This window comes from Acanthopagrus latus, chromosome 9, assembly GCF_904848185.1.
Source record: "Acanthopagrus latus isolate v.2019 chromosome 9, fAcaLat1.1, whole genome shotgun sequence".
NCBI classification, from domain to species: domain Eukaryota; kingdom Metazoa; phylum Chordata; class Actinopteri; order Spariformes; family Sparidae; genus Acanthopagrus; species Acanthopagrus latus.
This window is the reverse complement of record NC_051047.1, coordinates 3558963-3571180: the sequence shown is the minus strand read 5'-3', so window position 1 is coordinate 3571180 and position 12218 is coordinate 3558963. Positions and strand designations below refer to the sequence as shown.

Below are 12218 nucleotides of genomic sequence, written 5' to 3'. Positions count from 1 at the left end.
AATAATTTTTTTAATAATGGGTGTCTTTGTGGCAAAATAGTTGCACTGATGCCCAGTCAGAGCTATACTTAATGTCATGCAGCTGCTTTTACTGGACCAGATTGTCCTAACATGAGTTGGGTTTTAAGCAAATTGCAAGCACCGCAATTTCATGGTCAAACATTTTAAGCAGTTCCTCTTTTGGCCTCTAGATGTCAGTGCCAAGAAAAGTTGACTAAATTGAAGTGAACACCTTTGTGTTTCTTGTTTGTTTTTTGTCAGGAATGTTAGTCTGCTAACGTAATGAAATATAAACATATTGTAATGAGAGTTCTGTATTTTATGGGTGAATTATGAAAAATCTTCAGTAAGGTTTAACAAGGTATATGTCCGGGAAGTTATTTGCTTGACTGAGTCTCAGTTGATCACTCTCTGTTGTTGTGCTTGCCACCTGGCCGCCCCACCTCAGCTCCTCTCGAGCTCTACCCCATTTGAAGTGGGATAATCTGGATCCAGTAACCAACAAAAATTGCAGAAGTTAGCAGTAAATAGATCTGGTCTTGATCAATATAAGCAGGCCCCAAATGTCCACAAGCTCGAGAGGCTGACCAGGTTACATGAAGCAAACCCTTTTTTTATCAAAATGGGTTTTCAGTTTGAGGAAGATGTGTTTTTGGTCTCATTTAAGTGACATTTCCTCATCTATGGATTTTTAAAGCACATTCTAGGAAAACAACAGGAATACAAGCTGAGTAGAATGGGCAGGATGACGATAAGTGAGCTTCCCAAAATGAAATCATCACGACACTGCTTGAGTGTGGTGAACGTCTCAGATGACATGCAACAGTTGACAGGATCAGGTGGTTATTCTTCCTGAAGTCCTGCAGGGCAGCTAATGATCTTAGTTATCTGTTCTGGGTGAAAACAAGCTGTGAGGTACTTTATATGACTGTGTCCTAACATTTCCTCTGCAGCCCAGTGTACCGACTGTACATCATTGCTGTGATATGTGTTTTATGTGTACACTTCTCCTCCACAGGTTTCAGTCTCTGACAACTTAATCAGTGATGATGATGTTTTCTGCTGCTGAGCTCTGCTTCGCCACACAGCTTGCTGCTAAACTGCCACTTCCAGCCAATCAAACACCAGATTAATTCACCAGGACTCTCTCTCTCTCTCTCCCTGTCTCTCTTTTAAGCACTCCTATCTGGACAGGGAAACTTCTCTGATTCTGAGAAACATAGCAGGAAAACCTTCCCACCTGCTGACCAAGGTGAAACTCTATTCACTTCTGCACACCCCTCCTTTCCTCTTGCATGGCAACACCCTCCTTCTCTCTCTCTCCCATTCTCTCTAAAACGATAAAAGGAGCGTGCATGTCCTCTTGTGACGCTGAATCATGGCCATTGGGGATGTTAACTTATTTTCTATCCACCTCCCTCTTCAGTGAGACCCCTCCTTCTGTTTGTGTGTCAACGTAATGCACAGTGCCATGACGTGTCCTGTTGGCAGCACTATGTCAGTGTATGATCCCAAAGCTTTACAGAGACAGCGATACAGCTCAGTGTCTCTGTGCTGTATAACAGTACTCCCACTTCCAAGTTAATTTAGCTGAACCAGTATACAGTAATATATGACACTAATGCAGCCAAATTAAAACAACCCATCTGTGTTTGTTTGGTTTGTCATGATGTGGAGGGTGTGAAAGCCTGCAGGGTAGAAATGTTCTGGAAGTGTCTGATGCATTACACTTCTAATGTCTCTAACATAAAATGGAACAGCAACTTGATTTCCCTGCATGAGCAAACTGTGATGACGTCACATTGCTCCTTTCATGGCCAATAGAATGTACAACTTCTGCCTTTGTTGAACTTGCACCTGGTTTTATTTGTAACTGGTCTGACACTCAGTAGAGTGCATACCTCAGCCAAAGCCTAACATTCCTACTTTCTACTCACTCACAGAGACCAGCCACCTAAAAACATCTCATTCATCAAGATCCATATAAATATTTCAACAGGATATTTGCTTTTGACATAAAAAAAAATCCCAGAAAGTTACAAAATAAATGAATCCTGGAGCCATCCCTTTATCCAGATCAACACAAAAAATCAGTGGGATCTATACGGAAATGTGTTTAGTAGTTTTTGTGTAATCCTGCTGACATACCCAACCAAAGCAAAGCAAAGCAAAGCAAATGGACACAGTGAAAACATGACCTCCTTGGCAGAGGTAAAGCACAAAACAGACTGATAAATGTGCAGTTTCATGTCTATGATTTTGAGTCAAAACAGATGATAGTTTACCTTTAAAACACCTTGTTTAAGGAATGAGAGTAGCACAAAGTATAACCATGAGTGGTTCACTATCACTGACACTGTGACTTGTGACAGTTATTCCTTCCAACAGTTGTTGTGTAAGAAATGCCCCCATTTTGGTCATAGCATGACCAGCTCACACCGCCATCTCCACAGCACTGTCCCAGCACTACTAGGGTTACTGTCAAGTGTAGAGTGTCCAAACATAGATACAGTTTGGAAAACCATAGCTGCAGTGTAGCTGTAGACCATCTATTTGATACCATTAGAACCAGAAAAACATTAGTTATCGCTCTGACGTCTTTCTGTAAAGCTTTGTGAACACATGCCATCACTACATGATACTGTGCCTGTATCTTCCCCAGCACCTCTTTGGTTCTTGTTTTCTGTGAGGCATGAAGGTTTGCTCTGTTGAGGAATAAGAAAAGGAGTGTTTGAAAGTGTTCCCGACTTCCTATGCACTGTGTGTGATGTGTGACACTTTCATTCATATCATGTGCCAGTGGCTGACGGAACTGAAGAGTCTTACAGCAACGCAGTCACACAGGAGTCATTGTACATAAGGTAGACGTTTTTCACCAAAAGTTATACCCCTCTCGATATATGTGTGAGTTGCATATTAAATCGCAAAGGCCAGACAGAACTGTTGTACATATAAACCTCACTGCAGTCTTGTATCTGGTGAGACTGTTTTCTGAAACATACATTGCAAACCACAAGAGAAAGTCTACCTCACTAACAAATGCCCTCTGTGATATTGCTGTAAGACTGTTTCAACAACACTTGGAAGTCGAATTATTTACTCATGTTTTATGAATTTAAGTCCAGGTAAGTGTGACGGTCAGCGAGCGCTTCTGTGTCTGCTTGTATTCACCAACACCAGTTGAGCGATGCCCGTACATTTACTGTTGTACATGAAAACTATATCAACAAACGGATCAAATCAAAGATTGACATTCGGAAAGATGTGTGGAATGTTTGGTTAATAGGTTTTCAAACACAATTCTTCATATGTACATCTGAGTATGTGTTTGGACAGTGCAGTAATCAGTGTTAAGAGCATATTGTCTTTCCTACAGGACACTTTATCTAAAGAACATTTGGAGGGAATTTCTTGAAGTTTGGTACAAACGTCCATTTGGACTCAAGAATGAACAGATGAGAATTTGGTGGTCAAATTGACTTCATTTTTGTCCCATTCTTGTGAAGACGATATTTAAGGATTTGTTTTTTGATTGTTGTTGCACCATGTGATGAAGCTTTCTATCATCCCCCGTACTCATCTGTACACAAAAAAAAAAAAAAGATATCTGTGATACCTTCCATTTCACAAGGGACTGCATTTACCTTTTGTTGAATTCCTTTAAAGTCTTTTCTGTGGGTTTTAAATGAGTCTGGACAGACATGGACTGCAGCTTGACTGGTGTATGGAGCCATATGATCACTCGACTTGATTGCTAGAAATTCTAGTCTTCTGTTGCAGTGTTGACTTGTTGGGAGTTCTAGTTTTGCTCACATTTTGTGCTCAAAAAATATACTGGGAAGCATTCAGATCAGGGGTAGACCAATGTGTTTTTTTCAGGGCAAATATTGATAACTGATAGCTGGAACCGGTTTACATTTATAGGAAAAATCCAAGTCTAAGTATCAATGTCAAGAATAACCAGTAATGAAATGTAACCAACTCCAATTTACTCAGCTGCTTGCACTCTCAAAATAGTCTTGTGGACAATGAGACCACAGAGTGTTGATCATTAACATAAAGGATGCTGCATTAGAATGAAAGTACTGCCTTTTAATGCATTTATTTTATTGGTAATCAGACACAACACATGGATAATTGAACAAATGCTGAACATCAGCCCTGATAGTCAGCCAAAGCAATTGGTCTACCCGTAATTCATACAGCCTTTCCTTGATAATTTCCTTGTTTCCTTGTTAAAACATACAAGAAATGTGATATAAATATGATGCATTCTTGGCTCTGTTCACTTTCTGTGATGGAAAACTATGACTCCTTTTCCATGGTCTTTTTTTATTGCACTCTTTTCTAAACAGTAAAGCTGAGCCTAAAGGGAGACATAACTTTGCTTAACTGTCAGACACAGTATGCTGAATATCAATGGATTCTTCTTCCCCCAAGAATCATTTAGTTCAGTGTGTAGTCTGCAGCGTGCAGCAGGGACCTGAGAGTAAGTCGTTAAGCAGCCTTGGTTTGTTCTGTTTAGTAATGAACATTTGGAGCTCAGCCAGTTGCAGTAATGGAGCTTAGTCGGTGATCCTGGTGCAGGCTAACACCGATCAATGCAGCTAATGGGACTAGCTACTACTGTAATTGGTGTTGTTGTTGTTTTTGCTTTTGCTGGTGGTGGTGGTGGTGGTGTTCAACCCAGTGGTGCAAATCAGCCTTCAGGTCTCTTGATGATAAATGTCTCATAGCTAATCTCACAGAATGCATTCCCCAGTTTCAAAAAGGTTGGGGTGTTCTGTTGAACATAAATAGAAACAAACGTGATGATCATTTTTTTACATAGTGAAAAGGGTACTACAGATTGATTTTTGAAAACGTATGCTAATTCTGAATGTGATGCCCACAACAGGTCTGAAACAGGTAGGAACAGCTGCGAGAAAAGACTGAGAAAGTTGTGGAATGAAACGAAAACGGGCATCCTCGAAAGCAAAGATGGGCTGAGTTTCACCACTTTGTGAATGACATGACTGTATAGAGGATAATACCTCATGGGCTCGGTCTGATGACAGCTACATAATGTCCATGAATGTCCTGCGAGAGATAATATGTGACATTAATGTTGGTTAAAGCGTCGGCTACTCTTGGACTAAAGCTGTAGGCTTCTTAATGGCTAAGAGCAAAGTTTTATTTATCTGTGTGTGTGTGTGTGTGAGTGGCGGGGGGCATTAGATGGAGAGTAAGTAACAAGGCTTTACTGTGATTGGATCGGCGATGTCGTGATTTGATTGGATGATAAAGCGGATGAGGCAGTTTGATTGGATGTTATAGGAATGTGCCAAATCTGTGAGGATAATCTTCTTTGGTGCAGAGAGGGGGTGATTCCCTGTAGCATCATATATATATATATATACACACGTGCACACACACACACTAACAGCAGCTGGCTGGCAACGGGCTGTCTTGCTTGCAATCCTCGGCTTTGGCTGTCTTAGTAAAGGAAGCATAAAGACGTATAAATCTGCTCCAAGTCGTCCTCGTTTAGCAGCCAGTTTCAGTTTGGAGGTGAGTTTTAGATGAAGCACATACTGCACCACAAAGCTACCATAGTTTGATGTGATCTGGTAGACATCCCTGAGTTAACAAATTGTACTCTCAGGACTGATGCATCATTGTACCAGACAGTGTTGGATTTTTAGTAACAGCGCAATACTGGCTCCAGACATCTGTCTAGGCTCAGTGGGTCCAAATTAAGTGAATATAGTCAGATTAATGCTGTACTTTTAAGATCCATTTATCTCAGAGCAGCTGCCATTGGCCTCAAATCCAGCTTTTCTGCCGCGGGACAAGCCCAGATGACCCATCTGATCGCCTCGCAGTGTTTCCATCCTGCAGTAATTCTGACTTCACCGATTCATGGCATAACACAATTCTGGGCTGCCTCTGAAAACCTGATTTTGTTTTAATTTGTGGTCCCAGATTGATTCCCAGTGTGGGTGGGGCCTCAATGGGCCCCGAGATTCTAGGCAGCTTACGAGCAACGGGGCCAGTCTAATTCCTGCAGCAGTGATTAGGCTGCGGGTTTAATTATCATATGAATGCACTTGGCACCAGGGCACAGCTGTGTGTGTGTGTGTGTGTGTGTGTGTGTGTGTGTGTGTGTGTGTGTGTGTGTGTGTGTGTGTGTGTGTGTGTGTGTGTGTGTGTGTGTGTGTGTGTGTGTGTGTATACAATATATGTGAAGCCATTTGCATGCAATATGATGTGTGTAGATGTGCATGGAGCATTCTCTCTCTGTGTCAGTGGTACACTGCCTCAGCAATAAATACAATCCACCCACGCACTTTCCCGTCACACATACACACACTGTTGGCCCACTTCTGCTGCCTCTATATAAGTCCCATCGCTCCGCGCTGTTTTGAGCCTATGGCTGCTCAGGAGGGACACATTTCTTCTAACTTCAAAGGCAGCAGGATATTATCCAGGCAGAAGCTAATTTCAGTGGTTTGATAATGTAGGTCAACTGAATATCTACGAGATGGAGAGAAAAGTTTACACTGCAAGCTGGAAATTATGGTGATGACTGTGACGACTGTGGTGGGTGGTACAGGGACACTGCAGAGTAAAATCCTTTATATCTAACGCAAACTGAGCATTTTACATCTTAATTAAACTGTAATACAATGCCATAAGAGAGTGCTACATGTGAAAAGAGGCCAGTAAAGGCAGATTCAGGCTTAATGCATAGATTAATGGATCAATTTTTTTAAGTGACCAATTGATGAATTACTCCTTAAAATCCCACTAAAATACTTGAATTACATTAATGTAAACGTAAATGGTTAAATGAATGGTATTTTGGGGAGGAAAAATGAAGAGGTTCATTTTCATATTGATAGAGGTTTTGCATAAATTAAGAATGTTTTTCACATATTAATAGACACAGTGTGTTGAGCATAATGGACCCTGTTCAGACCTGGTATTAATCTGTCCTAGGTCATCTATTTACTAGTGGACAGCTTTAAGGGCAGGTTTGAGCGCTGCTTGATTTATGAAAGATAACACTTTATTGTGGGTACATTTATTTTTGCGTGACAAACATCATGTCTGCCATTCCAGTGATGTTTATGCTAATTTGCATGTAGAGCAGGGTAGCAGGTCTGAACAGGGCCTTGTTGACTAAGTAGACACTTAACATTGCTACATTTCACGCTACATTAGTTCAGAATCACAGTTGAGACCAAAACAGGTGTAAGTTGTCTCTTAAAGAGAAACTCAGGCTTATGTTGGAGCATCATTAACATATTTTCTGCATGAATTAAACTCCTCAAGGGGGAAACACATCAGAAATCTGTTGAGGGGAAACCACGGCAGTTACTTCTAGGCTTTAAAACGACAAGTAGTAATACTTATATAAGCATAGCCAGATCTGCATCTCAAGCTGCTCTGTTGGAACAGCTGTCCTGTTGGGGAAACAATTTATTTCATCCACGGTCGCTAAATTTTATGTGACAGATCAGATCTAGATGTATTGGAGCCAAGATGTAAGAGTTTCAGGGAAGTCAGCGAGGCTCCTTTATTGCTAACATCATTAGCAACAATGTCACATAACACACTGTGTGACCCTTAAACGTTAGCATGTGCTTTGTTTTTTCCAATACCTTTACGTTTATGGCATTTAGCAGACACTTTTGTCCAAAGCAACTTACAATTAGTACATTTGTCACAAGAAAGAAACCACAACATGTCACAGTCTATAAAGTAACAAAGAACAGCTGACCAACAGCTGACCAGCTGACAGCTGACCGGAGTTCACTCATGAGCTTCACATGTACATCTTGTCATCAAAGGAACTTTTTGAAAATGGGAGTTTCACGTAGGATAATTTGGAGTTGGTCTTGTTGTAGCTAAGGTCATGGCAATCGGATAAACAGCTATCAGCTTATTTCACTCTTATCAACTCGATTATTGATAATTACAGCTGTTACTTCTATTAGCCAGTGGGAAACAGTACTGGATGGAAAACAATAGATGTTAAGCAAAAACAACCATTAGTCTTGTTTTTAGATTGGATTTTTGTAAAAGGTTTGAAATAATTCAGAAGTAAAGAATCGAGAGTTCTTTGGTGATGAAGTCAGAATGATCCAGCGTGACCTCACAGTTGGTTACACCATTACCCTACATGTGGAAATCATACTGGCAACCCTGGTCAGTGCCTTGCATTAGCGGCTCTGTGAGTGATGGTGAACATGTTGGAGGCAGAGATGAGGGGGACAGTAATGATTGTGATGGCTGTGATGATGATGAGAACTGACACTCCTAATCTAGCTGCTTCAGGCACATGATATTCTGTTGATTAGGAACTGCAAATGCAAGCTTAAATGATCACTGACACAACATTGAATGTCATTGTCAGCTAACATTAAAAATGCCAATGCTAATTCACAGACTGGTGCTTTACAATCCCCAGCTACCTCCATTATCTGATTTACATCGTAAAATGCTAATGGTAACATTTAACAAATGTTTTTAGGGGTCATTAAAATGTTGACTTTCCTCTCACAGTAAGTCCTTTAGTTCAAATGTTAAATAGCACTAGCAGATGGTGATATTGTGTAATATATTTTGTCATAATTAATCCTCTGCCTTTTTGTTCTTTGTCGGATTCAAATCTCCACATTTTAATTATAGATGTGTTTAAACTCAAATGGGTGTTATGCAAGTCAAATGCCTGCATCACAAGTACTTTATCAAATGCAAATTGACGGTGTTATGTAATGTAAATGAATGTAGACGTACAATAACAGGAAAAGTTTGAGACTGAGTACTGTAATATTGTCTCCCTTTACCCCTGCTGTCTTTTCATTTTACCCCATTGTAAATTCTAACAGTCACTCATAAATTGCCAAGGGCAAAACATACATGTACATGTATTTGTCAGATTACATTGTAGTTGACATTGCTGGCAGCTATTGCTATATTGGACCGACCGATATGGCTTTGAAATAATGTTGCGGTGCACCCCTGTAGCTCAGCTGGTGGAGCGTGCACCCCATGTACAGAGGCTGTGTCCTCGCCACAGCCGTCCAGTATCCAAAGCCTGCCGGTGGCTCCTTGCTGTATATCATCCTCCATCTTTCTCATTGCATGTCCTGTCACTCTCAGCTACACTATCAAATAAAGCCATGAAAAATACCAGCAAATTATTTAGAACATAATGGTAATGATGTTGCACTCAGTAAGATCAGAAAATGACATCACTTTACTCTAATGGTGCTTTCAAAACCTGGGAAAAAACGACGCTTATGTCGTGTGGCCATACAACCATATCCAAAATGTAAAATTATATATTGTCTCTCATCTTTATTATAACGTGTATTATTGTCAACAAAACTGTAAGATTTATATCCTATCATTAAGGCAACATTGACCATTTTAAATCTATACATTATACTTTGATACACTTTTTTTAACTTATTATTAATGTGATTTATTTTTCCACACAAATCCCATGTAACGTCTCTGAATAATGATGATACTAAATCATAATAAAAGTGACTACAAAAAGCTGATCATGACATCTTTTGTGTGAAAATCTATACATCACAATAATTTCAGCCCCAGCTAAACCTCCATCAGCCTGAGCTGCAGGCGTTAACCCCAACCAGCAAAACATAGGCTCGTCATTAAGAAGCTGTTTATGAGCTTAATACAGTAGAATCCTCTGCTGCTGCTGCTTGAGAGTGTGTGTGTGTGTGTGTGTGTGTGTGTGTGTGTGTGTGTGCGTGTGTGTACGTACTTGAGGGGTTTTTGGGGGTTGCCGATAAGGAGATTGGCTGCTAATCTCCCCTTCCTCCTCCCCACCATCTTCATTTCATTCTGCCCTTTCACTCGTTCACAATACGGATTCTGTGTGTGTGTGTGTGCGCGCGTGTGTGTGTGTGTTATGTGTAAGCTGACTGGCTAAAGTGGAGCACCTCCGCAAGGGCACGCACGGACATTCAGACAGACAGTCATGTGAAGTGACTGGGAAAAGATCCCCCTTAAAAACGTGGGTCGTTTGAGCGAGCGACGACGAGTGAATTATAGAGTGAGGCGAGGACAGAGCGGGGAGGAAAAACAAATCTGATAAGAGAAGTGGGAAGACGAGAGGACTGCGCTGCGTGGAGCGAGAGAGGAATAGAGAGGCTGCGAGGAGGGGGCATGAGAGCTTGAGATAAAGAGATCAGTGCCTCTGCATGTAAGTTGGCACAGCAACGGCGCCCCTCCCCCACCCCCGTCCATCTCTCCTTCCCTCGCTCTCCCTCGCATTGCCTCTGTCTCGCTCGGCCAGGGAGGATGTGACAGGACAAGGTAGCATCTTTCACTTTGAATTACCAGCTAGTCGGGGAATCAGTCGGTCAGTCAGTCTGCGAGTGAGTTTAGAGAGGTGGTCGCCAACCCGAGCGGCCGGCTGCATCACTAATCGCAGGGTCAGTTAGTGAGCCGGTCAGTCTGTTGGTTTCCTGTTTAATTAGTCCAGCAAACCTGGTGCTCAGTCAAGGCACGAGTCAGTCAGTCTGTAAATCAGTGGATAACTAGATTAGTCAACCTGCAGCTCAGTCACAGTGTAGACTGTCAGTCAGAGAGTCGTCTGCTCAGCATTTCTCTTTTAATTTTCAGGCAGTCTTGCTCTGTTTGTATCTACTTGTCTTTCTAGTTCTACTCTCATCTTTGCCTGCAGATCTTGTGTTCTTGCCTGCGCTCTGCTCATCTGGAATTAAGGCTGGAATCTGACTACTTTCCTCCACTGCCTCGTCGCTCAACTCTTTATTGTCCCCAGCTGATTGTCTTGGCTCCATTGTCCCGTTGAAGGTTGACAAGCTTTGTGATTGTGCGGAATTGAACTGAAAGAGATAGAAGCTGTCATTGCAGATCAGAGCTTCCCACTGCTCGGAGGAAAACGGACTGGACGTTCTCACTTTCCCACGCCTCCATCCGTCCTCCGGTCCGCCGTCGGCAGCGACAGACAAACGCTGGCACCGATTGCAGTTTGAGTGTCTGTGTGTGTTTGGGAAATCTGGATAATCCTCCTTCAGAGAGACATTAACTATCTCTCAACATGTAGCGTCCGAGCTTTAATCCAATCTCATTCCCCTGCAGTCATAATAATACGGAGATGATGATGATTATGAAGAGGAGGAGGAGGAGTGGCAGATTTTCCAACCAGACGTGTCTGTTGATTCCTCACAGTTGGGGCTCGTCGGGCAGCGCACCGCTGTCTCGTTGGGACTAACCTCAGACTGCTGTTCTACGGGAATAACCTCTGCTTTCACATCATCCTCGCGTAGCTCTTCCCTCGCTGTCAGGAAACTATTAGTATGATGGAAACCAATCTGCCTGGAAGAAGCCTGAAGAAAAAGGAGTAATGAGTTAGGACAGCCAGCTGACTATACTGCACTGATACTTTGTCCAAACTCTGCTGATATAAACACTGTGGTTCTCTGGACTTTCTTTTTTTTTTTTTTTTTTTTTTGTTCAATCAAAATTTGTGGTTTTGTTTGATGCATAGCAGACACAGAAGCGTTGGTTGTTTGAGAGGAATCCACTGAGAATAAACAATGAATTCCTGTTGGAAGAATCAGGTGGGTGAGAGGACAGCATGTGTGTCCTTAATAGACACTGAGAGCGTGCGAGTGCTGGAATGTAGGAATGTACCAGTCAACGCTATCAGTTCGTATTGACTGACTGGTGTATCATCTCTGTTGTTGTCATCAATGTGTGTGTGTGTGTGTGTGTGTGTGTGTGTGTGTGTGTGTGTGTGTGTGTGTGTGTGTGTGTGTGTGTGTGTGTGTGTGTGTGTGTGTGTGTGTGTGTGTGTGTGTGTGCGCAGGAGGAGCAAGCTGCCAAGCTGAAGGCAGACAATATCCGAGTCGCCCTTGAGAAGATCAAGGAGGCCCAGGTGAAAAAGGTGAGCGTGGTTCACACACACACACACACACACACACACACACACACACACATGAGAGCGAGGCTGCAGAAAAATGTGTTGCATGTGTGTGTGAACTGCATGCATGTCCGCCTGGCACGTGCCCAGCGGACTCAGTTTTCTGGGTCAGGTCAGTGTTACTCCACATTGAAAGCCCTGGTCAATAACAGCTGGGGTCAACACACACACACACACACACACACACACACACACACACACACACACACACACACACACAGAGCACTCAACATAATGACCATCGCAA

General features: G+C 42.2%; 1 protein-coding gene across 2 annotated transcripts in view; it reads left to right on the top strand.

The window, feature by feature from the left end:
• Nucleotides 1-12218, top strand: part of LOC119025839 (ras-associated and pleckstrin homology domains-containing protein 1-like) — a 71158-nt gene that overhangs the window by 41512 nt on the left and 17428 nt on the right. Inside the window, exons 9-10 of one of the 2 annotated variants that reach the window (XM_037109805.1) lie at nucleotides 1178-1252; nucleotides 11858-11935. In XM_037109805.1, coding sequence (XP_036965700.1) covers nucleotides 1178-1252; nucleotides 11858-11935 — 153 coding nt within the window. The remainder of the gene's footprint in view (nucleotides 1-1177; nucleotides 1253-11857; nucleotides 11936-12218) is intronic. The other variant, XM_037109806.1, reaches the window with a different exon arrangement.